Source organism: Mesoplodon mirus, assembly GCF_964341445.2.
Source record: "Mesoplodon mirus genome assembly, chromosome: 4".
Taxonomy (NCBI): domain Eukaryota; kingdom Metazoa; phylum Chordata; class Mammalia; order Artiodactyla; family Ziphiidae; genus Mesoplodon; species Mesoplodon mirus.
The window spans coordinates 66,667,420-66,695,152 of record NC_138979.1 but is presented as its reverse complement, the minus strand read 5'-3'; the positions used below and the strand labels follow the sequence as shown (position 1 = coordinate 66,695,152).

Genomic DNA, 27,733 nt, shown 5'->3' with positions numbered 1-27,733 from the left:
GGACATTATTGGTAGTACTATGTTTTTCATTCACATATTAAAAGAGGTTTATTATAACCCCCTTAAATCCTGTTCAACCAAACTCACACGAAGCCAGCTACACAAGTACTATTTTCAAGTCTTTTATTGATCCCTGTCTATAACGATACTCCCAAAGTGAATACTATTATTTTAAAACAATAATGGCTAAGATACCCTTCTTTTTAAAATTTGCTGCTATCATCAGAAAAACTTAACTCTTCATTTTCTTTTTAATATATCAAATGAAGTTCTGGTACCAACACAGTTATCATGTATTCTAAATCAAAGCAAAATTTCTCATGTTGCTTTTCTTACATTGGTGAATTCTAGAGCTGTTTTGCCAGTAATAAGTACAGACTGTCTTCCCTAAGTTGCTAAACTCATACAGAGTTCACTAAAATGGATTAAAAAATCTGAATAGGCTTGAAGCTACCACTACCAATTTTCAAAATAAACACTTTTGAGATTGTGCTTTGCCACTTTGCTTTGTTTTTATTTTAAAACCATAATTTTGTTCTATATAAATATGAAGAGTGTTCCTCACACTTTTTCATCTTATACTCTTTGTTCAATATTTATCACTTCTCAAAGAAGTTAGTAGATGATAAAAAATAAAATCACCCTCTCCCCCAGTCCATTTCACTCACCTACAAAATGGGCTGGGAATAGTAGGTATCACATAACAAATCCCTCCATTCAGGCAAAATGACCTATGACTGGGACCACAGGGCTCTTCATGATCTAAAACATATACATAAATAAAATAGAGAAAAACAAATTATAGCTTTTCTAATAAAATAAGGAAAAGGACCAAGTATCTTACACTGAAGTAGTAATTCTAAAAATTAGAATGAAGAATTGTTTCTTAAAATGAAGGACTTAATCTTATTCCTTATTTGATAAGCAGGGACTTCTATCCCTTTGAGGAAAAAAATTAATCTGTCTTGAAGATATGGTCATTAATTATAATGGAGTTAAAAGCTATATTACAGAAATAGGGAATCTCTATAATAGATTAAAAGAAGGACATTATGATCTTAAAATAAATAGTGGCTTTTCTCATTTAGTACATAGATTCTGCAGCTTTGCTTAGAGTTCTTCTGTCCCAAGTGTATATTTAGATTCCTATCTTTCCTTTAAGGTCTCAAATACATTAAAGTCTGAAATTGTTGTGGGAAAAAAATTTAGATTATTAAATAAATTCTGATGTCCAAAATCATCTTTAAATATTTCTACATATGACAATTTTAACATCAAAAAAACAAAAATATAATCTTATTAGGTTTTGGTTTGCAAGGGAATTTTAGGTAATAACTAGTAACTATTGAAAACCTAAGTCATCATCTGATATATAGCAAAAATTTTCAGAATATTAAGAAAATAAACCTCCATTTCTCTCTTGCTTCCTTTCTCTCCTCTTTCTCCATCCTTTCTTCCTTCTTTATCTTTGACCTTTCCTTTATGTTCTTTCTCTCTTTGCCTTCCCTTTCTCTCTTGGTACCTCTCCTTCCTTCCAGCCTCTACCTCCTCCTCCACCATTAAAAAAAAAAATCTTACCAAAACCATCAGACAGAAAAATTTAGAAATAACATAGTAGAATTCATCGAGTCATTATACTACTATATACTACTATTTATGATTAGAAAAGCAAATTGCTGAATGCTTTATCTTTTGGTCCTGAAGGGGGAATCACATTGCTTTAAAATCGCACACTGTTGGTTCCTGATTGGTTCTGTCCAGAAAGTGACATAGAATCTATTGTGAAGGAGAAAATGGCATTATTCCAATTTAGCATTTTAAAAAATAGCATTCTAATTTTAAAAAGTTATCTAGCATTTATTTGCCACTAAGATATCAATACCCTTAAGATGTAACTGCTGTAGAACCAGATGTCTTCACTAGCAGAATTTGAAATGTTAAAACTTTCCTTTTACTTTAGAATTGAGAAGATTCTGTTTCACCATCACATTACAATTATAAAAGTATAAAAATGTAAGGAGGAAAACAGAACTACAAAGAATTTAAGTGGAAAAGAAGAAAGTAAACCAACCAGAACTAATCTTTTAGATTTTTTCTTTTTTACACAATGTCATGCTTCTTTACAACCGAACAACTTTTAATAAGATAATTCTTACAACTCTTCAGGAATAATTTGGCTAACAAATAAAATCCCAGTTAACATTACATTATGTTAGAATCATGGAAGTCATCACATAGGGTTTCTCCATTGAGGGTGGAGTGTCAAATTTATCACAGAATGCTTCCTGTGGCTGAAATTAATGCCCTTGTTTTAAATAAGATTACAACCAGTCATGACTCAGCACTTGCTATTTTATCAGTAAAGAATACTCATCTAACCTGAATCACTATCTCTGAATCTATTTTTATTCTGATTTCATTTACTTATTTGTAAAGTTATCAGATTTAGAGTAAGCCAGAATTTGTCAGTTTGTAAAAAGTGATAAAATATAGGTCTAAAATAAAATAGTTTCATGTTATAAAGGAAGGTCTTTCAAAACCAAGGTATTCCATATTTCTAGGACAATTTTAGATGGGGAAAATATAGTCTTGTGTTAATATACATTTGTTTTTTGGTTCTATTTCTATGCGACACACATTGACAAAAGTATAAACTTACAAGAAATTACCTGTTGGCATCTTAATTTTTAAATAGTTTCATTCTTGGTCAAAAGCTTAGGGTTGAAAAACAGCACCTAAAATTAACAATTCAGGAAAAATTATCTTCTTTTGAGAGCATTATAAAATGTCAAATATTGTAACAGTAATATTCTTTTAAACGATGAAAATAATTAAGACATTTAAAGGCTAGGGACAAAATTCTTTGGTTAGAGCATCTATTTTCTTTGATACTTATCACATATCAATAAAAAAATCTGAACAGATAAAACTAAAAGATCAACAAGCAGTATAAATGCACCAGATACAAATCATTGCCTAGATAATATAATGTACTCTTAAATCTCTCTTTGAAGAAACGTCTAATGTTTTACTTTTAATAAACATTGTTAAATTAGTAGTATACTATATGAGATTATATATGAAAGATATGAGTCAGTAAGTGAAACTGAATAACCTGAATTGACTTTTCAACTTTTTCATAAAGCCTATTTCTAATTTGACTTTAACAGAACAACTTTCTATTTTTCAGTTTATTAAAAATGGCCAAAAAACACACTATAGAAAAAAGTAACTGCATTTAAAAGGTTTGCATTTCTATAGAAACTTTAAAAATTTTATAAAAGTACTTTTAAATTTACTGTAGATTGCACATTACATTTACCAATATACAAATGCCTTTTAAAAAATATCTGGCATCTAGCAAAGCAAAGTAGCTATATATGAAGTTATCTGCTATAACAGAAACAAAGGAATTACAAAATACAGTTGAAAAGATGACAGATTTATACTTACATTATGATTACATGTTCTCAATTTCTTTTTATAAAAGAGACTCACTCCTGACTTAAGCAGAAAGACTTTGTAACAGAAATCTCAATCAACAACTTCCTATTAACACAGGTGTAATAATTAAGGCCTTCTCTCAAAGCCAGTCACTCTTTCTTAAACAGACAAGCAATGACAGAGAGAAAGACAGAAGTTAAACCTATTTAATTTGAAATAATCACTGGTTCATCATATGAGTTTCTTTTTCAAGAAACAAGGCTTACCTCAATAAAAACTCACATTCATACAAACAATAAATTTTGTTGGATATGCAGCGTTTCAAAAGTTTTTGAACAATGCAGTCTGCAGCAGCTGTGCCTTGCCCTTTATAACACGTCAAAAATCTGATTTATATGGCTGCAGTGTGCAGCGTGGGCGCAGTGGAGACAAAGACCAAGGTGTGCACAGAGGTCAGGCTCCAGCCAAGGGAACCACCCCTTTCAGTCCACATGTTCAGAGTTGCAAATGGAGCAGAATTTTATTTAGAAAAGAAGTTGTACTAAAAGCTGCGCTCTCAAATCCCTGTCCAATTCTTTAAGTTATAAAGTAAACTACATTCTTTAGACTTCTAATTTATCTCTGCATGTCTGAATAATTCCAAAGTGTTGTACAACTTTGTGAAGAAGAGGAATTTGAATATGGAGTTAGTGGGCAAGCGTTCCCTGGGGTTTTTTTAAAAAAGGAATTTCCTTACAAAACACATAACGTTTATACAAATGGTGATTTGAAGTACTTATAAAACTGAAAGAAGGTAATAGTTACAATACAGCACGTGTACAATGCCATGTGCAATATGAAGTGAATATAATCACTGAACATGACTAATACTGATGGCAATATAACCATCTGCAAACTATAACAAAGCTGTAATACATGCATTAAGGGAAGCTATGAGGTTTAAAAATCATAAATAACTTAAAATATTGACAAAAACTACAATTTTGTTTAAAATGAAGTACGGGGTTCTTCAGCATGTAATTACCTAAAGTATGCTAACCATTCAGATGGTTATCTTTTCTAAAACCACAATTCAGATGCGACTCCTTGTTTGATGTAAAACATGGAAACGAGTACATTTGCTCTTTTAAGAAAATATTAAAATAATCTCATATAATTCATATTCTGAGAACAATACTTTTCATTACTATTATCTTCCACATTCAAAGGCAATTTTTACATAGTTACAATCTTATACATACACACACATACATATATACACACACATATATATAATTTTGTTAGCTTACAGTGTTTCGATTTTAAAATGGTATTTTTATGAAAAATCAGTAACCTTTATTATTTGATTTGAACTATGGAACTATGATGCTGTCCACTAACATGAAAATGACTACTAAATTGTATGTGAGAGATAATAATCTGTGACTTCATTCAGGATATTAAAGATGTATTTATTAGGAGGCATATCATGGCAGTTGGTTTGGTATTAATAATTTTTCACACAATACAAATAAACTTAACTTTTGAGGCTACATGATTCTAAAGAAGACCTAATGTTTTTCAAGTTGACTTTTCACTCTAAATAAAAGCCATGGTCTTTAAGAATAATTTATTTGTTCATGCATCTATCAACAAATATGTTGTAAGTGGTCTGCTGTTGTTAACAAATGATAGACACATGAACAAAAACAGGTAACTACAAAAATGTTGTAGGCTGACATATAAACCATATTTCGGCTTAAAATGATAATTGGGCTTAAAATGATAATTTCATGCAATTCAACCAAATATAGTCTCAAAGACACCTATTTATGTCACTATAATAACACACACAAAAACAAAGCTTAACTATTAAGGAGAATCAGAGAAAGATTCCAAGAGGGAGTTTTATTTGTGCTGAGCCTTGAAGAATGAGTAAGAGTTTGTAAACAGAGATGGATGAACATTCTAGACAGAGGTAACAGCATGTTCAAAGGCACAGAAGAAAGAAAATCCTAATGTATTCAGATAACTGCAGGTAGATTGCAGGTCAGGATGTGTGCAGAGTATGTGTGTGGAGTGTACATGAGTTCATAAGAGGATAGGATGGTGGGGGAAGGAGTGGTAAGAATAGATCTTGTCAAATAAGCAGGGTTCAAATAGTGACTCTATCTGAAAGGCAATAGGGATACTTTGAAAGGTTTTTAGCAAAGAAGTGGCATGATCACATCTACATTTTAGAAAATTCATTTTGATAGCAGTGTGAAAACTAGATTGCAACCTGCTGAGGAACTGGTATCAGAGAAAACTATTTGGAGGATATTTTAACAATCAAGAATAGTGAAGAGGGCTTCCCTGGTGGCGCAGTGGTTGAGAGTCCGCCTGCCGATGCAGGGGATGCGGGTTTGTGCCCCGGTCCGGGAAGATCCCACATGCCGCGGAGCGGCTGGCCGCGTGAGCCATGGCCGCTGAGCCTGCGCGTCCGGAGCCTGTGCTCCGCAATGGGAGAGGCCACAGCAGTGAGAGGCCCGCGTACAGCAAAAAAAAAAATAAAAAAAGAATAGTGAAGAAATAAAGCAATGGGAGTGAGGATAAAGGAGAGAACTAAAGATATACTTAATAGGTACACCCAAAGAATGGGAGAGCAGGGTACAAAAGAAAGAAAAATCAAGGCTAACGTTCAAGTATCCATTAGGGAAATGTATATTAAAACCACAGTGAGATACCATTTCACACCTTACTAGAATGGCTATAATAAAAATGACAGACAATAACAAAGAGAAACTAGACCTCTCATACATTGCTGGTGGGACTGTAAAATGGTACAGTCACTTTGCAAAAAAATCTGAAAGTTTCCTAAAAAGTTAAACATAAATTTGCCATAAATGTATCCAAGAGATATGGAAATATGGGTCCACACAAAGATAGGAGTGTAATGCTTAGAACATTATTCATAATGCCCCAAGCTAGAAAACAACTCAAATGTCCATCAACTGATGAATAGATAAACAAAATGTGGTACAACCATACAATGGAATACTACTCAGCAGTAAAAAGGAATGAAGTATTGGTACATGTTACAACATGAATTAACTTCATAAAGATGCTAAGTGGGGGGAGACCTTCAAGATGGCGGAGGAGTAAGATGTGGAGATCACCTTCCCCCCAACAAATACATCAGAAATACATCTACATGTGGAACAACTCCTAAAGAACACCTACTGAATGCTGGCAGAAGACTTCAGATTTCCCAAAAGGCAAGAAACTCCCCACGTACCTAGGTAGGGCAAAAGAAAAAAGAAAAAACAGAGACAAAATAATAGGGACGGGACCTGCACCTCTGGGAGGGAGCTGTGAAGGAGGAAAAGTTTCCACTCACTAGGAAGCCCCTACACTGGCAGAGATGGAGGTTGGCAGGGGGGAAGCTTCGGAGCCACAGAGGAGAGCACAGCAAGAGGGGTGCAGAGGGCAAATCAGAGAGATTCCCGCACAGAGGATCGGTGCCGACCAGCACTCACCAGCCTGAGAAGCCTGTCGGCTCACCTGCCGGGGTGGGTCAGGGCTGGGAGCTGAGGCTTCGGCTTCAGAGTTCAGATCCCAGGGAGAGGACTGGGGTTGGGTGCATGAACACAGCCTGAAGGGGGCTAGTGCACCACAGCTAGCCGGGAGGGAATCTGAGAAAAAGTCTGGAACTGCCTAAGAGGCAAGAGACCATTGTTTTGGGGTGTGCGAGGAGAGGAGACTCAGAGCACCGCCTAAATGAGCTTGAGAGATGGTCACGAGCCACGGCTATCAGTGTAGACACCAGAGGCGGGCATGAAACTCTAAGGCTGCTGCTGCAGCAACCAAGAAGCCTGTGTGCAAGCACAGGTCACTATCCACACCTCCCCTCCCGGGAGCCTGTGCACGCCACCACTGCCAGGGTCCTGTGATCCAGGGACTACTTCCCCAGGAGAACAAACGGCATGCCTCAGGCTGGTGCAATGTCACGCTGGCCTCTGCCAAGGCAGGCTCACCTCGCATTCCGTACTCCTCCCTCCCCCCGGCTTGAGTGAGCCAGAGCCCCCTAATCAGCTGCTACTTTAACCCCATCCTGTCTGAGCGAAGAATAGATGCCCTCAGGTGACCTACATGCAGAGGCGGGGCCAAATCCAAAGCTGAACCCCAGGAGCTGTGCGAACAAAGAAGAGAAAGGGAAATCTCTCCCAGCAGCCTCAGGAGCAGGGGATTAAATCTCCACAATCAACTTCCTGTACCCTGCATCTCTGGAATACCTGAATAGACAAAGAATCATCCCAAAATTGAGGTGGCGGACTGTGTGTGATTTTGTCTGTATAGTTTTGCTTTTACCATTTGTCCTAGATTTCTGTCTGTCCTTTTTTTTTTGGTATAGTTTTTAGCACTTGTTATCATTGGTGGATTTGTTTTTTGGTTTGGTTGCTCTCTTCTTTCTTTGTTTTTTTAAAATTACTTTTTAATTTTTAACAATTTTTAAAAACTTTTTAATAACTTTATTTTTTTTAATTTTTCTTTCTTCCTTTTCTTTCCCCTTTTCTTCTGAGCCATGTGGCTGACAGGGTCTTGGTGCTCTGGCCAGGTGTCAGGCCTGAGCCTCTGAGGTGGAAGAGCCGAGTTCAGGACATTGGTCCACAAGAGACCTGCCAGCTCCACGTAATACCAAACGGTGAAAGCTATCCCAGATATCTACATCTCAACGTTAAGACCGAGCTCCACTCAATGACCAGCAAGCTACAGTGCTAGACACCCTATGCCAAACAACTAGCAAGACAGGAACACAACCCCACCCATTAGCAGAGAGGATGCCTAGTATCAAAATAAGGTCACAGACACCCCAAAACACACCACCGGACATGGTCCTGCCCACCAGAAAGACAAGATCCAGCGTCATCCACCAGAACACAGGCAGCAGTCCCCTCCACCAGGAAGCCTACACAACACAATGAACCAACCTTAGCCACTGTGGGCAGACACCAAAAACAACGGGAACTACGATCCTGCAGACTGCGAAAAGGTGACCCCAAACACAGAAAGTTAAGCAAAATGAGAAGACAGAGAAACACACAGCAGATGAAGGAGCAAGGTAAAAACCCACCAGACCAAACAAATGAAAAGGACATAGGCAGTCTACCTGAAAAAGAATTCAGAATAATGATAGTAAAGATGATCCAAAATCTTGTAAATAGAATGGAGAAAATAGAAGAAACGTTTAACAAGGACCTAGAAGAACTAAACAGCAAACAAACAATGATGAACAACACAATAAATGAAATTAAAAATTCTCTAGAAGGAATCAAGAGCAGAATAACTGAGGCAGAAGAACAGATAAGTGATGTGGAAAATAAAAGAGTGGAAATAAGTACCACAGAGCAGAATAAAGAAAAAGGAATGAAAATAATTGAGAAAAGTCTCAGAGACCTCTGGGAAAACATTAAACGCACCAACATTCAAATTATAGGGATCCCAGAAGAAGAAGAGAAAAAGTAATGGACTGAGAAAATATTTGAAGAAATTATAGTTGAAAACTTCCCTAATATGGAAAAGGAAATAGTCAATCAAGTCCAGGAAGCACAGAGAGTCCCATACAGGATAAATCCAAAGACAAACATACCAAGATACATATTAATCAAATTATCAAAAATTAAATACAAAGAAAAAATATTAAAAGCAGCAAGGGAGAAACGACAAATAACATACAAGGGAATCCCCATAAGGTTAACAGCTGATCTTTTGGCAGACACTCTGCAAGCCAGAAGGGAGTGGCAGGACATATATAAAGTGACGAAAGGGAAAAACCTACAACCAAGATTACTCTACCCAGCAAGGATCTCATTCAGATTCGACAGAGAAATTAAAACCTTTACAGAGAAGCAAAAGCTAAGAGAATACAGCACCACCAAACCAGCTCTACAACAAATGCTAAAGGAACTTCTCTAAGCAGGAAACACAAGAGAAGGAGAAGACCTACAATAACAAACCCAAAACAATTAAGAAAATGTTAATAGGAACATACATATTGATAACTACCTTAAATGTAAATGGATTAAATGCTCCAACCAAAAGACACAGACTGGCTGAATGGATAGAAAAACAAGACCCGTATATATGCTGTCTACAAGAGATCCACTTCAGACCTAGTGACACATAATAGACTGAAAGTGAGGGGATGGAAAAAGATATCCAATGCAAATGGAAATCAAAAGAAAGCTGCAGTAGCAATTCTCATATCAGACAAAATAGACTTTAAAATAAAGACTATTACAAGAGACAAAGAAGGACACTACATAATCATCAAGAGATCAAATCAAGAAGAAGATATAACAATTGTAAATATTTATGCACCCAACATAGGAGCACCTCAATATACAAGGCAAATGCTAACAGCCATAAAAGGGGAAATCGACAGTAACACAATCATAGTAGGGGAATTTAACACTCCACTTTCACCAATGGACAGATCATCCAAAATGAAAATAGATAAGGAAACACAAGCTTTAAAAGATACATTAAACAAGATGGACTTAATTGATATTTATACGACATTCCATCCAGAAACAGCAGATTACACTTTCTTCTCAACTGCTCATGGAACATTCTCCAGGATAGATCATATCTTGGGTCACAGATCAAGCCTTCGTAAATTTAAGAAAACTGAAATCATATCAAGTATCTTTTCTGACCACAACGCTATGAGACTAGATACCAATTACAGGAAAAAAATCTGTAAAAAATACAAACATGTGGACGCTAAATAGTACACTACTTAATAACCAAGAGATCACTGTAGAAATCAAAGAGGAAATCAAAAAAATACCTAGAAACAAATGACAATGGAAACACGATGACCCAAAACCTATGGGATGTGGCAAAAGCAGTTCTAAGACGGAAGTCTCTAGCAATACAATTCTACCTCAAGAAAAAAGAAACACCTGAAATAAACAACCTAACCTTACACCTAAAGCAACTAGAGAAAGAAGAACAAGAAAAACCCAACATTAGCAGCAGGAAAGAAATCATAAAGATCAGATCCGAAATAAATGAAAAAGAAATGAAGGAAACAATAGCAAAGATCAATAAAAATAAAAGCCCGTTCTTTGAGAAGATAAACAAAATTGATAAACCATGAGCCAGACTTATCAAGAAAAAAAGGGAGAAGACTCAAATCAATAGAATTAAAAATGAAAAAGGAGAAGTAACAACTGACACTGCAGAAATACAAAGGATCATGAGAGATTACTATAAGCAACTCTATGCCAATAAAATGGACAACCAGGAAGAAATGGACAAATTCTTAGAAAAGCACAACCTTCCAAGACTGAACCAGGAAGAAATACAAAATATAAACAGACCAATCACAAGCACTGAAATTGAGACTGTGATTAAAAATCTTCCAACAAACAAAAGCCCAGGACCAGATGGCTTCACAGGTGAATTCTATCAAACATTTAGAGAAGCGCTAACACCCATCCTTCTCAAGCTCTTCCAAAATATAGCAGAGGGAGGAACACTCCCAAACTCATTCTACGAGGCCAGCATCACCCTGGTACCAAAACCAGACAAAGATGTCACAATGAAAGAAAACTATAGGCCAATATCGCTGATGAACATAGATGCAAAAATCCTCAACAAAATACTAGCAAACAGAATCCAACAGCACATTAAAAGGATCATACACCATCATCAAGTTGGGTTTATCGCAGGAATGCAAGGATTCTTTAAAATACACAAATCAATCAATGTGATAAACCATACTAACAAACTGAAGGAGAAAAACCATATGATCATCTCAATAGATACAGAAAAAGCTTTTCAACAAAATTCAACACCGATTTATGATAAAAACCTTCTAGAAAGTAGGCACAGAGGGAACTTACCTCAACATAAAAAAGGCCATATATGACAAACCCACAGCCAACATCATTCTCAATAGTGACTGAAACCATTTCCTCTAAGTTCAAGAACAAGACAAGGTTGTCCACTCTCACCACTATTATTCAACATAGTTTTGGAAGTTTTAGCCACAGCAATCAGAAAAGAAAAAGAAATAAAAGGAATCCAAATCGGGAAAGAAGTAAAGCTGTCACTGTTTGCAGATGACATGATACTATACATAGAGAATCCTAAAGATGCTACCAGAAAACTACTAGAGCTAATCAATGAACCTGGTAAAGTAGCTGGATACAAAATTAATGCACAGAAGTCTCTTGCATTCCTATATACTACTGATGAAAAATCTGAAAGAGAAATTAAGGAAACACTCCCATTTACCATTGCAACAAAAAGAATAAAATATCTAGGAATAAACCTACCTAAAGAGACAAAAGACCTGTATGCAGAAAACTATAAGACACTGATGAAAGAAATTAAAGATGATACAAACAGATGGAGAGATATACCATGTTCTTGGATTGGAAGCATCAACATTGTGAAAATGACTCTACTACCCAAAGCAATCTACAGATTCAATGCAATCCCTACCAAACTACCACTGGCATTTTTCATAGAACTAGAACAAAAAATTTCACAATTTGTATGGAAACACAAAATACCCCAAATAGGGCTTCCCTGGTGGCGCAGTGGTTGAGAGTCCGCCTGCCAATGCAGGGGATGGGGGTTCGTGCCCCAGTCTGGGAAGATCCCACATACCGCGGAGCAGCTAGACCTGTGAGCCATGGCCGCTGAGCCTGTGCATCAGGAGCCTGTGCTCCACAACGGGAGAGGCCACAACAGTGAGAGGCCCAGGTACCGAAAAAAAAAAAAAAAAAAAAGACCCCAAATAGCCAAAGCAATCTTGAGAAAGAAAAACGGAGCTGGAGGAATCAGGCTCCTGGACTTCCGACTATACTACAAAGCTACACTAATCAAGACAGTATGGTACTGGCACAAAAACAGAAATATAGATCAATGGTACAGGACAGAATGCCCAGAGATAAACCCCCACACATATGGGCACCTAACTTACAACAAAGGAGGCAAGAACATACAATGGAGAAAAGACAGCCTCTTCAATAAATGATGCTGGAAAAACTGGACAGCTACATGTAAAAGAATGAAATTAGAACACTCCCTAACACCATACACAAAAATAAACTCAAAATGGATTAAAGACCTAAATGTAAGGCCAGACAGTCTAAAACTCTTAGAAGCAAACATAGGCAGAACACTCTATGACATAAATCACAGCAAGATCCTTTTTGACCCACCTCCTAGAGAAATGGAAATTAAAAAAATAAACAAATGGGACCTAATGAAACTTAAAAGCTTTTGCACAGCAAAGGAAACCATAAACAAGACAAAAAGACAACCCTCAGAATGGGAGAAAATATTTGCAAATGAAGCAACTGACAAAGGACTAATCTCCAAAATTTACCAGCAGCTCAATATCAAAAAAACAAACAGGGCTTCCCTGGTTGCGCAGTGGTTGAGAGTCCGCCTGCCGATGAAGGGGACAGGGGTTCGTGCCCCGGTCCGGGAAGATCCCACATGCCGTGGAGCGGCTGGGCCCATGAGCCATGGCCGCTGGGCCTGCACGTCTGGAGCCTGTGCTCCGCAACGGGAGAGGACACAGCAGTGAGAGGCCCGCATACTGCAAAAAAAAAAAAAAAAAAAAAAAAAACCCAATCCCAAAACAGGCAGAAGACCTAAATAGACATTTCTCCAAAGAACATATACAGATTGCCAACAAACACATGAAAGGATGCTCAACATCACTAATCATTAGAGAAATGCAAATCAAAACTTCAATGAGGTATCACCTCACACCTGTCAGAATGGTCATCATCAAAAAATCTACAAACCATAAATACTGGAGAGGGTGTGGAGAAAAGGGAACCCTCTTGCACTGTTGGTTGGAATGTAAATTGATACAGCCACTATGGAGAACAGTATGCAGTTCCTTAAAAACTAAAAATAGCACTACCATACGACCCAGCAATCCCAGTACTGGGCATATACCCTGAGAAAACCATAATTCAAAAAGAGCCACATACCAAAATGTTCATTGCAGCTCTATTTACAATAGCCAGGACATAGAAGCAATCTAACTGTCCATCAACAGATGAATGGATAAAGAAGATGTGGCATATATATACAATGGAATATTACTCAGCCATAAAAAGAAATGAAACTGAGTTATTTGTAGTGAGATGGCTGGATCTAGAGTGTGTCATACACAGTGAAGTAAGTCAGAAAGAGAAAAACAGATACCATATGCTAACAAAAATATATGGAATATAAAAAGAAAAAAAAATGTTCTGAAGAACCTAGGGGGAGGACAGGAATAAAGACGCAGATGCAGAGAATGGACTTGAGGACACGGGGAGGGGGAAGGGTTAAGCTGGGATGAAGTGAGAGAGTGGCATGGACTTATATACACTACCAAATGTAAAACTGATAGCTAGTGGGAAGCAGCCGCATAGCACAAGGAGATCAGTTCGGTGCTTTGTGACCACCTAGAGGGGTGGGATAGGGAGGGTGGGAGGGAGATGCAAGAGGGAGGAGATATGGGAATATATGTAAACGTATAGCTGATTCACTTTGTTATAAAGCAGAAACTAACACACCATTGTAAAGCAATTATACTCCAATAAGGATGTTAAAAAAAAAAGAAGACAATGGGATAACATTTGGAATGTTAAAGGTAAAGAATTTTGAACCTAGACATTTATAACCAATAAAATATACTTTATGTTTAAAAAAAATTAAAACAAAACATGCTAAGTGAAAGAAGCCAGTCATAAAAACTACATATGGTATGATTCCATTTATAAGAAATCTTTAGAAAAGGCAAATCAAAAGAGACAGGAATAGATTAATGATTGCTTGGGACTGGGGCTGGGAAAAGGAAATTATGCAAATGAGCATAAAGGATGTTTTTAGAATGATGGAAATATTCTACAATTGGATTGTTGAGGTGGTCGCAAATTTGATAGAGCTAAAATATAAAATAGGTGCACTTTATGGTATATAAATTATGCTTCAATAAAGCTGCTAAAAACAAAATAAAGAAATACCAAAACAGATGTCATGAGTAAGATAGTGATTTCTCTCGAGACATGTTATATTTAAAATGTTACTGGGACATGTAGAAGGAAATGCCTGAAAATACAGATCTTGCATGTATGATAAGAATGAGGTTAGAGATAAGAGATTTGGGACTCAAATTCCACAGGTGGTTGCTGAAGTCATTAGCTCAGAGTGTGCACATGTGTGAGACAGAGGCCGTGGACTGATCCCTGGAAAATATCAACATTTAATGGCTGGAGAAGGAGCCCATTAAGAAATTATCAGAGAAATAAGAGAAGAACAAATATGACCAATGGCAAGCTCTTCTTCCATAATTCAAAATGCTTATCCTCTCTATTTCTAGATTTAGCACTCTAGACAACATCTAACTCCCAGCGATGAAAGATGAGGCTTCAGCTCTCTTACACTACCCTCTACCTCTTTAATTTGAATGTTTGATAAGTTACACTATTATCTATTTCTTCTCTTTGTTATATCTGTAATTTTAAATAATATACTCATACTTCTGTCCTCATCAATGAACTTGAGTCAATTCACAGACTAACTTCTTAACATGTAAAATAAGTAACTGTACTGCTAACTTTGCTTCCACCTTTTCTCTCCCCACTTCCTCTCTCTGCCTTAGCAGCTATACCTTGACTCTTACATCATGAAGGTTTTTAACATTTACATTCTCATCTGTGACCTTAATGAAGTGTTTTCATAACTTTGCCTCTAGATGTAAAACTTGAAAACCAATAAACTACAGTTTTGTCAATATAACTGTAAATAGTATTCACAGCAGATCCATGCAGTGTGAAAGAATAACATTTCCTTCTATTGTTTCAGTGTCACAATAGCTGGGCCATTCATAAGATAATATTCCCAAAAGCAAGATAAAATAAATTCTCTTTTCTTAAACTCTAGGTTGATTAAAATCATGCTACATTTAAATTTGCATCTTATTTGTATCTTGTCTTTTTTTGCACAGCTTTAGAGTTTAGAGTTTCCTTCTTTTTGGGGGGCGGGCGAGACGACTGAAAAATAATGTGCTTTATCATAACATCTCAAATATTCAGCTGCTTTTTTTTGTAGTGTAGAGATTTATTTATATCGATAGCACATGATCCAGCATAAAACCAAATCTCTTGAAATGTTTACTCTGTGACTTCCTAATTATTCAGGGACAGGGCTCATCAGCTAATCTCTTCACACACCAGGAGTCCAAGGTAGGAATTTCTTAAACCACAGGTATGACGTGGCTGCACAGAGTCTGTACCAGGTGAATGATATACTGCAGGTGCTCATTCCTCAGAGTGACTCTAGTTTGCCCTCCAATAGGTCTTTTAAGAACTGTGCTCTGAAGTCAGCATCAGTGAAAATGGGGTCTGCACCTGGGAGCCTGGACGTGGTCTCCAGGTCGTGGTAATGCCAGTGGTTCCTGTCTGGATTATTCTCAGAGACAAAGGGCTTCCTGGTTTCTGTCAGCCTCACCATCACAACTAGGTCCACTTCTCCCTCAATCTGTCCTTTACCCCATGTTTCAGGATTCACTTTCTTCTTGGGCACAAACCGCCTGTTTAGCAGGATGGTAATTCCCAGGTCAGCACAGGAAAAAGGTAGCACCACCGAACAAAGAGAGCCAGTAGGCCAGCCTCCTGGGCAGGGTTCACCATGGTCCAAAACATCATGAGAGCAACTTGGAGTGGTCAAAGGGCCTCCTGACCTTCACTGGCCTGTACTCCAGATTTTTCAGTTCCATTGGGTCTGCTGGCAGTGAGATGGGCTTGGCCACCACTCTAGACTAGCTCTGTGATCAACTTTAGCTTCCACTTCTGATGTTGGACCTGCCATGTCCCTGGGCCAAAGAAAGCAATAGGAATGAGAAGCAGAAACCACTAGAGAAAGGAGTCGTCTTCTGTTTCTGTGGCAGTTGCTTTGGCTTAAGAGCTGCCACACCTACTGGGTCTCTAGGCCAACACTTGGGAGGAACATGCAAACTGTGATGATTAGTTATGCTTTCCTTTAGGATCCTAGACACCTGGGTTTCAGTCTTGGGTTGGCCCGGCATTAGCCCAAGGTGGCAGAGGAAGTTACTGCATGTCTACAATCAAGTGTATGATACAGGAGTGCGGGAGGAGCCAGCCCTGGGGCTTTCATGAGGACAGAGTGCTAACCAGAGTGGGCATGCAAACAGGGCCTGATTCACAGGCTCAGGGGGCAGTTCCAGAGCGTGTTGCAATGCCCATACTCACCCACCCTCCTGCGCAAAGTGGAGGGCAGGGACAGGGCAGCTTTTCCTAGGTACATAGGGCATACCTGGATGAGTCCTCACCTGGGCACAGGACAACTCCAAGAATGTTCCTCCTGATGACATCAGCCTGGTGCCCACCCTGCACAGCAACAGCCCTAGCCTTGTGGCCTGCAGCCCCAGCCCTCAGATATTCAGCTTCCTAACATACTATTTATTACATGTAGCCTTCTTTCATTTTCTTAGACATCCTTTCCAAAGCTCTTTCTACCTCCTGCTCAAATCCAGAGCTATTACCGAATTCAGCATGTCAATAATAATCACTATCTTTTTAACTTTTATTTTTTTATTGAAGTATAGTTGATTTACAATGTTTCAGGTATACAGCAAAGTGACTCCGTTACACATATATGTATCTGTTCTTTTTCAGATTTTTTTCCATTATAGGTTATTACAAGATACTGAATATAGTTCCCTATGCTATATAGTAGGTCCTTGTTATTTATCTATTTTATATATCGTAGTCTGTATTTGTTAATACCAAATTCCAAATTTATCCCTACCCCTTTTCCCCTTTGGTAACAATAAGTTTGTCTTCTGTATCTGTGAGTCTATTTCTGTTTTGTAAATAAGTTCACCTGTATCATTTTTTAGATTCCTCATATAATTGATATTATATGATATTCTCTAAAACCATAACAAAAATAAACTCAAAATGGATCAAAGACCTAAATGTAAGACTGGACACTATAAAACTCCTACAGGAAAACATAGGCAGGACATTCTATGACATAAATTGCAGCAATATTTTTTTGGATCTGCCTCCTAGAGTAATGAAAACAAAAACAAAAATAAACACAAAAAACAAAAAATAAACAAAGCTTTTTGAACTAAAAAGATTTTGCACATCAAAGGAAACCATAAACAAGACAAAAAGACAACACTCAGAATGGGAGAAAATATTTGCAAATGAAGCAACTGACAAAGGACTAATCTCCAAAATATACAAATAGTTCATGTGCTCAATATCAAAAAAATAAACAACCCAATCCAAAAATGGGCAGAAGACCTAAATAGGCATTTCTCCAAAGGAGACATACAGATGGCCAACAAACACATGAAAATATGTCCAACATCGCTAATTATCAGAGAAATGCAAATCAAAACTACAGTGAGGTATCACCTCACAGTGGTCAGAATGGCCACCATCAAAAAATCTACAAACAATAAATGTTGGAGAGGGTGTGAAGAAAAGGGAACCCTCATGCACTGTTGGTGGGTATGTAAATTGATAAAGCCACTATGGAGAACAGTATGGAGGTTCCTTAAAAAACTAAAAATAGAACTACCATATGACCCAGCAATCCCACCACTGGGCATATACCCAGAAAAAAACATAATTCAAAAAGACACATGCACCCCAATGTTCATTGCAGCACTATTCACAATAGCCAGGACATGGAAGCAACCTAAATTCCATCAATAGAGGAATGGATAAAGAAGATGTGGTACATATATACAATGGAATATTACTCAGCCATAAAAGGGAATGAAATTGGGTCATGTGTAGAGACATGGATGGACCGAGAGAGTGTCATACAGAGTGAAGTAAGTCAGAAAGAGAAAAACAAATATCGTATATTAACACATATATGTGGAATCTGAAAAAATTGGTATAGGTGATCTTATTTATGAAGCAGAAATAGACACAGATGTAGAGAACAAACGTATGGATACCAAGGGGGAAAGCAGGGGTGGGGTGGGGCAGGTGGTGGTGGTGTGATGAATTGGGAGATTGGGATTGACATATATACACTACTGATACTATGTATAAAATAGATAACTAATGAGAACCTACTGTATAGCACAGGGGACTCTACTCAGTGCTCTGTGGTGACCTAAATGAGAAGGAAATCCAAAAAAGAGGGGATATATGTACACGTAAAGCTGATTCACTTTGCTGTACAGTATAAACTAACAATATTGTAAAGCAACTATACTCCAATAAAAAAAAAAAGGAAGAAGGAAATCTTGCCATTAGCAGCAACACGGATGAACCTGGAGGGCATTATGCTAAGTAAAATATGCCAGACAGAGAAAGACCAATACTGCATGGTATCACTTATATGTAGAGTCTAAAAATAAGGTTTTTTTAATTAAAAACTCAAACTCATAGAAACAGAGAATAGAACGATGGTTGCGAGGAGCTGGGGGTAGGGGAAATGAGGAAAGGTGGTAAATGGGTATAAACTTTCAGTTGTAAGATAATAAGGTCTGAGGATCTAATGTATAACAAAGCAACTATAGTTGATAATACAGTATTGTATAACTTAAATTTGCTAAGAGAGTAGAACTTAAGGGTTCTCATTTTAAGAAAATGTAAATATGATATGAGGTGATGGATGTGTTAACTCGATTTTGAAAATCCTTTCACAATGCACACATATATCAAATCATCACATTGTATACTTTAAGTATATTACAATTTTATTTGTCAATAATGCCTTGATAAAGCTGGAAAAGAAAACTCTGCTCTACAAAAGGCACTGTCAAGAAAATGAGAACACAGGTTTTCCGGGTAAGATGGCGGAAGAGTAAGACGTGGAGATCACCTTCCTCCCCACAGATACACCAGAAATACAGCTACACGTGGAACAACTCCTACAGAACACCTACTGAACGCTGGCAGAAGACCCCAGACCTCCCAAAAGGCAAGAAACTCCCCACATACCTGGGTAGGGCAAAGCGGAGAGATTCCCGCACAGAGGATCGGTGCCGAGCGGCACTCACCAGCCCGAGAGGCTTGTCTGCTCGCCCGCCAGGGTGGGCGGCGCTGGAAGCTGAGGCTCGGGCTTCGGTCAGAGCGCAGAGACAGGACTGGGGCTGGCGGCGAGAACTCAGCCTGAAGGGGGCTAATGTGCCACAGCTAGCCGGGAGGGAGTCCGGGAAAACTCTGGAGCTGCCGAAGAGGCAAGAGACTTTTTCTTCCTTCTTGGTTTCCTGGTGTGCGAGGAGAGGGGATTAAGAGCGCTGCTTAAAGGGGCTCCACAGACGGGCGCGAGTCGCAACTGAACGCGCGGAGCCCAGTGACGGGCGTGGGACGCTGGGGCTGCTGCTGCCGCCGCCAAGAAGCCTGTGTGCGAGCGCAGGTCACTGTCCACACCGCCCTTCCGGGAGCCTGTGCAGCCCGCCACTGCCGGCGTCCCGGGATCCAGGGGCGGCTTCCCTGGGAGAACACACGGCGCGCTGGTGCAACGTCACGCCGACCTCTGCCGCTGCAGGCTCTCCCCACACTCCGTGCCCCTCCCTCCCGCCCGGCCTGAGTGAGCCAGAGTCCCCGAAGAGGTTGCTCCTTTAACCCTTTCCTGTCTGAGCGAAGAACAGACGCCCTCCGCCGACCTACACGCAGAGGCGGGACCAAATCCAAAGCTGAGACCCAGGAGCTGTGAGAACAAAGAAGAGAAAGGGAAACCTCTCCCAGCAGCCTCAGAAGCAGCGGATTAAAGCTCCACAATCAACTTGATGTACCCTGCATCTGTGGAATACATGAATAGACAACAAATCATCCCAAATTGAGGATCCAGGAGTCAGTGCTGTGCCTCTGAGGTGGGAGAGCCAACTTCAGGACACTGGTCCACAAGAGACCTCCCAGCTCCACATAATATCAAATGGCGAAAATCTTCCAGAGATCTCCATCTCAACACCAGCACCCAGCTTCACTCAATGACCAGCAAGCTACAGTGCTGGACACCCTATGCCAAACAACTAGCAAGACAGGAACACAATGCCACCCATTAGCAGAGAGGTGGCCTAAAATCATAAAAAGTCCGCAGACACCCCAAAACACACCACCAGACGTGGACCTGCCCACCAGAAAGACAAGATCCAGCCTCATCCACCAGAACACAGGCACTAGTCCCCTCCACCAGGAAGCCTACACAACCCACTAAACCAACCTTAGCCACTGGGGACAGACACCAAAAACAACGGGTACTACGAACCTGCAGCCTGCAAAAAGGAGACCCCAAACACAGTAACATAAGCAAAATGAGAAGACAGAAAAACACACAGCAGGAGAAGGAGCAAGATAAAAACCCACCAGACCTAACAAATGAAGAGGTAATAGGCAGTCTACCTGAAAAAGAATTCAGAATAATGATAGTAAAGATGATCCAAGATTCTATTTCCAAGATCCAAAATCTTGGAAATAGAATAGACAAAATGCAAGAAACAGTTAACAAGGACCTAGAAGAACTAAAGATGAATCAAGCATCGATTAAAAACACAATAAATGAAATAAAAAATACTCTAGATGGGATCAATAGCAGAATAACTGAGGCAGAAGAACGGATAAATGAGGTGGAAGATAAAATAGTGGAAATAACTGATGCAGAGCAAAATAAAGAAAAAAGAATGAAAAGAACAGAGGACAGTCTCAGAGACCTCTGGGACAACATTAAACGCACCAACATTCGAATTATAGGGGTTCCAGAAGAAGAAGAGAAAAAGAAAGGGACTGAGAAAATATTTGAAGAGATTATAGTTGAAAATTTCCCTAATATGGGAAAGGAAATAGTTAATCAAGTCCAGGAGGCACAGAGAGTCCCATACAGAATAAATCCAAGGAGAAATACGCCAAGACACATATTAATCAAACTGTCAAAAATTAAACACAAAGAAATCATATTAAAAGCAGCAAGGCAAAAACAACAAATAACCCACAAGGGAATCCCCATCAGGATAACAGTTGATCTCTCAGCAGAAACTCTACAAGCCAGAAGGGAGTGGCAGGACATAATTAAAGTGATGAAGGAGAAAAACCTGCAACCAAGATTACTCTACCCAGCAAGGATCTCATTCAGATTTGATGGAGAAATTAAAACGTTTACAGACAAGCAAAAGCTGAGAGAGTTCAGCACCACCAAACCAGCTTTACAACAAATGCTAAAGGAACTTCTCTAGGCAAGAAACACAACAGAAGTAAAAGACCTACAATAACGAACCCAAAACAATTAAGAAAATGGGAATAGGAACATACATATCGATAATTACCTTAAATGTAAATGGACTAAATGCTCCCACCAAAAGACACAGATTGGCTGAATGGATACAAAAACAAGACCCATATATATGCTGTCTACAAGAGACCCACTTCAGACCTAGAGACACATACAGACTGAAAGTAAGGGGATGGAAAAAGATATTCCATGCAAATGGAAACCAAAAGAAAGCTGGAGTAGCAATTCTCATATCAGACAAAATAGACTTTAAAATAAAGACTACTAGAAGAGACAAAGAAGGACACTACATAATGATCAAGGGATTGATCCAAGAAGAAGATATAACAATTGTAAATATTTATGCACCAAACATAGGAGCACCTCAATACATAAGGCAAATACTAACAGCCATAAAAGGAGAAATCGACAGTAACACAATCATAGTAGGGGACTTTAACGCCCCACTTTCACCAATGGACAGATCATCCAAAATGAAAATAAATAAGGAAACACAAGCTTTAAATGATACATTAAACAAGATGGACTTAATTGATATTTATAGGACATTCCATCCAAAAACAACAGAATACACATTTTTCTCAAGTGCTCATGGAACATTCTCCAGGATAGATCATATCTTGGGTCACAAATCAAGCCTTGGTAAATTTAAGAAAATTGAAATTGTATCAAGTATCTTTTCTGACCACAATGCTATGAGACTAGATATCAATTACAGGAAAAGAGCTGTAAAAAATAAAAACACATGGAGGCTAAACAATACATTACTTAATAAGAAGTGATCACTGAAGAAATCAAAGAGGAAATTAAAAAATACCTAGAAACAAATGACAATGGAGACACGACGACCCAAAACCTATGGGATGCAGCAAAAGCAGTTCTAAGAGGGAAGTTTATAGCAATACAATCCCACATTAAGAAACAGGAAACATCTCGAATAAACAACCTAACCTTGCACCTAAAGCAATTAGAGAAAGAAGAACAAAAACATCCCAAAGTTAGCAGAAGGAAAGAAATCATAAAAATCAGATCAGAAATAAATGAAAAAGAAATGAAGGAAACGATAGCAAAGATCAATAAAACTAAAAGCTGGTTCTTTGAGAAGATAAACAAAATTGATAAACCATTAGCCAGACTCATCAAGAAAAAAAGGGAGAAGACTCGAATCAATAGAATTAGAAATGAAAAAGGAGAAGTAACAACTGACACTGCAGAAATACAAAGGATCATGAGAGATTACTATAAGCAACTCTATGCCAATAAAATGGACAACCTGGAAGAAATGGACAAATTCTTAGAAATGCACAACCTGCCAAGACTGAATCAGGAAGAAATAGAACATATGAACAGACCAATCACAAGCACTGAAATTGAAACTGTGATAAAAAATCTTCCAACAAACAAAAGCCCAGGACCAGATGGCTTCACAGGCGAATTCTATCAAGCATTTAGAGAAGAGCTAACACCTATCCTTCTCAAACTCTTCCAAAATATAGCAGAGGGAGGAACACTCCCAAACTCATTCTATGAGGCCACCATCACCTTGATACCAAAACCAGACAAGGATATCACAAAGAAAGAAAACTACAGGCCAATATCACTGATGAACATAGATGCAAAAATCCTCAACAAAATACTAGCAAACAGAATCCAACAGCACATTAAAAGGATCATACACCATGATCAAGTGGGGTTTATCCCAGGAATGCAAGGATTCTTCAATATACACAAATCAATCAACGTGATACACCATATTAACAAGTTGAAGGAGAAAAACCATATGATCATCTCAATAGATGCAGAGAAAGCTTTCAACAAAATTCAACACCCATTTATGATAAAAACCCTGCAGAAAGTAGGCATAGAGGGAACTTTCCTCAACATAATAAAGGCCATATATGACAAACCCACAGCCAGCATCGTCCTCAATGGTGAAAAACTGAAACCATTTCCACTAAGATCAGGAACAAGACAAGGCTGCCCACTCTCACCACTCTTATTCAACATCGTTTTGGAAGTTTTAGCCACAGCAATCAGAGAAGAAAAGGAAATAAAAGGAATCCAAATCGGAAAAGAAGAAGTAAAGCTGTCACTGTTTGCAGATGACATGATACTATACATAGAGAATCCTAAAGATGCTACCAGAAAACTACTAGAGCTAATCAATGAATTTGGTAAAGTTGCAGGATACAAAATTAATGCACAGAAATCTCTGGCATTCCTATATACTAATGATGAAAAATCTGAAAGAGAAATCAAGGAAACACTCCCATTTACCATTGCAACAAAAAGAATAAAATATCTAGGAATAAACCTACCTAAGGAGACAAAAGACCTGTATGCAGAAAATTATAAGACACTGATGAAAGAAATTAAAAATGATACAAATAGATGGAGAGATGTACCATGTTCTTGGATTGGAAGCATCAACATTGTGAAAATGACTATACTACCCAAAGCAATCTACAGATTCAATGCAATCCCTATCAAACTACCACTGGCATTTTTCACAGAACTAGAACAAAAAATTTCACAATTTGTATGGAAACACAAAAGACCCCAAATAGCCAAAGCAATCTTGAGAATGAAAAATGGAGCTGGAGGAATCAGGCTCCCTGACTTCAGACTATACTACAAAGCTACAGTAATCAAGACAGTATGGTACTGGCACAAAAACAGAAAGATAGATCAATGGAACAGGATAGAAAGCCCAGAGATAAACCCACGGACATATGGTCACCTTATCTTTGATAAAGGAGGCAGGAATGTACAGTGGAGAAAGGACAGTCTCTTCAATAAGTGGTGCTGGGAAAACTGGATAGGGACATGTAAAAGTATGAGATTAGATCACTCCCTAACACCATACACAAAAATAAGCTCAAAATGCATTAAAGACCTAAATGTAAGGCCAGACACTATCAAACTCTTAGAGGAAAACATAGGCAGAACACTCTATGACATAAATCACAGCAAGATCCTTTTTGACCCACCTCCTAGAGAAATGGAAATAAAGACAAAAATAAACACATGGGACCTAATGAAACTTAAAAGCTTTTGCACAGCAAAGGAAACCATAAACAAGACCAAAAGACAACCCTCAGAATGGGAGAAAATATTTGCAAATGAAGCAACTGACAAAGGATTAATCTCCAAAATTTATAAGCAGCTCATGCAGCTCAATAACAAAAAAACAAACAACCCAATCCAAAAATGGGCAGAAGACCTAAATAGACATTTCTCCACAGAAGATATACAGACTGCCAACAAACACATGAAAGGATGCTCAACATCTTTACTCATTAGAGAAATGCAAATCAAAACTACAATGAGATATCATCTCACACCAGTCAGAATGGCCATCATCCAAAAATCTAGAAACAATAAATGCTGGAGAGGGTGTGGAGAAAAGGGAACACTCTTGCACTGCTGGTGGGAATGTGAATTGGTACAGCCACTATGGAGAACGGTATGGAGGTTCCTTAAAAAACTACAAATAGAACTACCATATGACCCAGCAATCCGACTACTGGGCATATACCCTGAGAAAACCATAATTCAAAAAGAGACATGTACCAAAATGTTCATAGCAGCCCTATTTACAATAGCCCGGAGATGGAAACAACCTAAGTGTCCATCATCGGATGAATGGGTAAAGAAGATGTGGCACATATATACAATGGAATATTACTCAGCCATAAAAAGAAATGAAATTAAGCTATTTGTAATGAGGTGGATGGACCTAGAGTCTGTCATACAGAGTGAAGTAAGTCAGAAAGAGAAAGACAAATACTGTATGCTGACACATATATATGGAATTTAAGAAAAAAAATGTCATGAAGAACATAGGGGTAAGACATGAATAAAGACACAGACCTATTAGAGAATGGACTTGAGGATATGGGGAGGGGGAAGGGTAAGCTGTGACAAAGTGAAAGAGCGGCATGGACATATATACACTACCAAACGTAAGGTAGATAGCTAGTGGGAAGCAGCCGCATAGCACAGGGAGATCAGCTCGGTGCTTTGTGACCGCCTGGAGGGGTGGGATAGGGAGGGTGGGAGGGAGACGCAAAAGGGAGGGGATATGGGAACATATGTATATGTATAACTGATTAAATTTGTTATAAAGCAAAAAATAAAAAAAATAAATAAAAAAAAAAGAAAATGAGAACACAAGCCACAGACTGGGAAAAAGCATTTGCAAAAGACATACCTGAGAGAGAATTGTTATCCAAAATATACATAGAACTCTTAAAATTCATATAAGAAAATGATCAGACCAGTTAAAAAGTGGGCAAAAGGCTTTAACAGACATCTCTCCAGAGAAAATATACAGATGGCAAATAAGCATAAGAAAAGATTCTCAACATCATATGTAATCAGGGAACTGCAAATTAAAACAACGAGATACAACTACACACCTATTAGAAGGCAAAAATCCAAAACAGTGACAACACCAAATGCTAGTGAGGAAGTGGAATGTCAGTAACTCTTTTTTTTTTTTTTTTTTTTTTTTTTGCCACACTGCATGGCATGCGGAAGAACTTCCCGGACTAGGGATCGAACCTGTGCCCCATGCAGTAGAAGCATGGAGTCTTAACCACTGGACCACCAGGGAAGTCCCAGGAACTCTTATTCATTGCTGGTGGGAAGGTAAAAGGGTGCATCCACTTGCATGACAATTTGGCAGTTTCTTACAAAACTAAACATAACTCTTACCATAAGATCCAGTAATCGCATCCCTTGGTATTTACCCAAAGGAGTTGAAAACTTATGTCCACACAAAAACCTGTATATTAACGTTTATAGTAGCTTTATATATAACTGTCAAAACTCTGAAGCAAATAAGATGTCTTTCAGTAGAAAAACAGGTAATTAAACTGTGGTACATCCAGACAATGGAATATTATTCAGTGCTAAAAAGAAATGCAATATCAAGCCATGAAAAGACACAGAGGATCCCTAAGTGCATATTACTAAGTGAAAGAAGCCAACCTGAAAAGGCTACACGATGTATGATTCCAACTATATGACATTCTGGAAAAGGCAAAACTATGGAGACAGTATGAAGATCAGTACTTGCCAGCAGTTACAGGGGAGGGAGGGACGAATAGGCAGAGCACAGAGGATTTTTAGGGCAATGAAACTATTCTACAGGATATTATAATGGTAGATACATGCCATTATACATTTGTCAAAACTGAGACAATGTACACCACCAAGAGTGGACCCTAATATAAACCATGGATTCTGGGTAATAATGATGTGTCAGTGTGATGTTTATAGCTGGGGAGGCTGTGCATGTATAGAAGCAGGAAACATATAGGAACTCCATGTGTTTTCTGCTCAATTTTGCTGTTAACCTAAAATTGCTCTAAAAATTTCATGCAGCAACAAAAACCCAATGCAGCCAAAAAAAAAAAAAAAACAACACCTCAAGGATGAAACATCTAAAGAGAGAGAATAGCATCCAAATACCCAGACTGCACTTTAAGAAGCACTGGGCTTGTAACTTAAAACAATGTACAATGCAAAAGCAGCATTCTGAATTCAACAGCATTACCGGGACTTCCCTGGTGGCGCAGTGGTTAAGAATCCACTTGCCAATGCAGGGGACACGGGTTCGAGCCCTGGTCCAGGAAGACCCCACATGCCATGGAGCAACTAAGCCTGTGAGTCACAACTACTGAGCCCGCGTGCCTAGAGCCCGTGCTCCGCAACAAGAGAATCCACTGCAATGAGAAGCCCCCACACTGCAATGAAGAGTAGTCCCTGCTCGCCACAACTAGAGAAAGCCCACGTGCAGCAACAAAGAACCAATGCAGCCAAAAATAAATAAATAAATAAATAAATAAATAAATAAATACTATTACCAATTAGATATAATTAATTGAAAACATTGCTAAAATTTGGCCTTAAGGCCAAATTAAAGCTTCCTCATAATTCAGTACTTGAGGGCCTCCCTGGTGGCGCAGTCGTTGAGAGTCCGCCTGCCGATGCAGGGGATACGGGTTCGTGC

General features: G+C 38.5%; 1 protein-coding gene and 1 pseudogene across 3 annotated transcripts in view; both read right to left on the bottom strand.

Annotated features, from left to right (window-relative positions):
* Positions 1 to 27,733, bottom strand: part of NRG4 (neuregulin 4) — a 126,779-nt gene that overhangs the window by 67,679 nt on the left and 31,367 nt on the right. For both annotated transcript variants that reach the window (XM_082618883.1, XM_082618884.1), the window contains 2 exons: positions 2,670 to 2,735; positions 669 to 762 (listed from right to left, as the gene is read on the bottom strand). In XM_082618883.1, the coding sequence (XP_082475009.1) occupies positions 669 to 762; positions 2,670 to 2,679 (104 nt within the window). In that variant the 5' untranslated portion in view covers positions 2,680 to 2,735. The remainder of the gene's footprint in view (positions 1 to 668; positions 763 to 2,669; positions 2,736 to 27,733) is intronic.
* LOC309803288 (surfeit locus protein 1-like) lies at positions 15,655 to 16,207 on the bottom strand (annotated as a pseudogene). The gene has a single exon. The product of its transcript is annotated as a surfeit locus protein 1-like (transcript).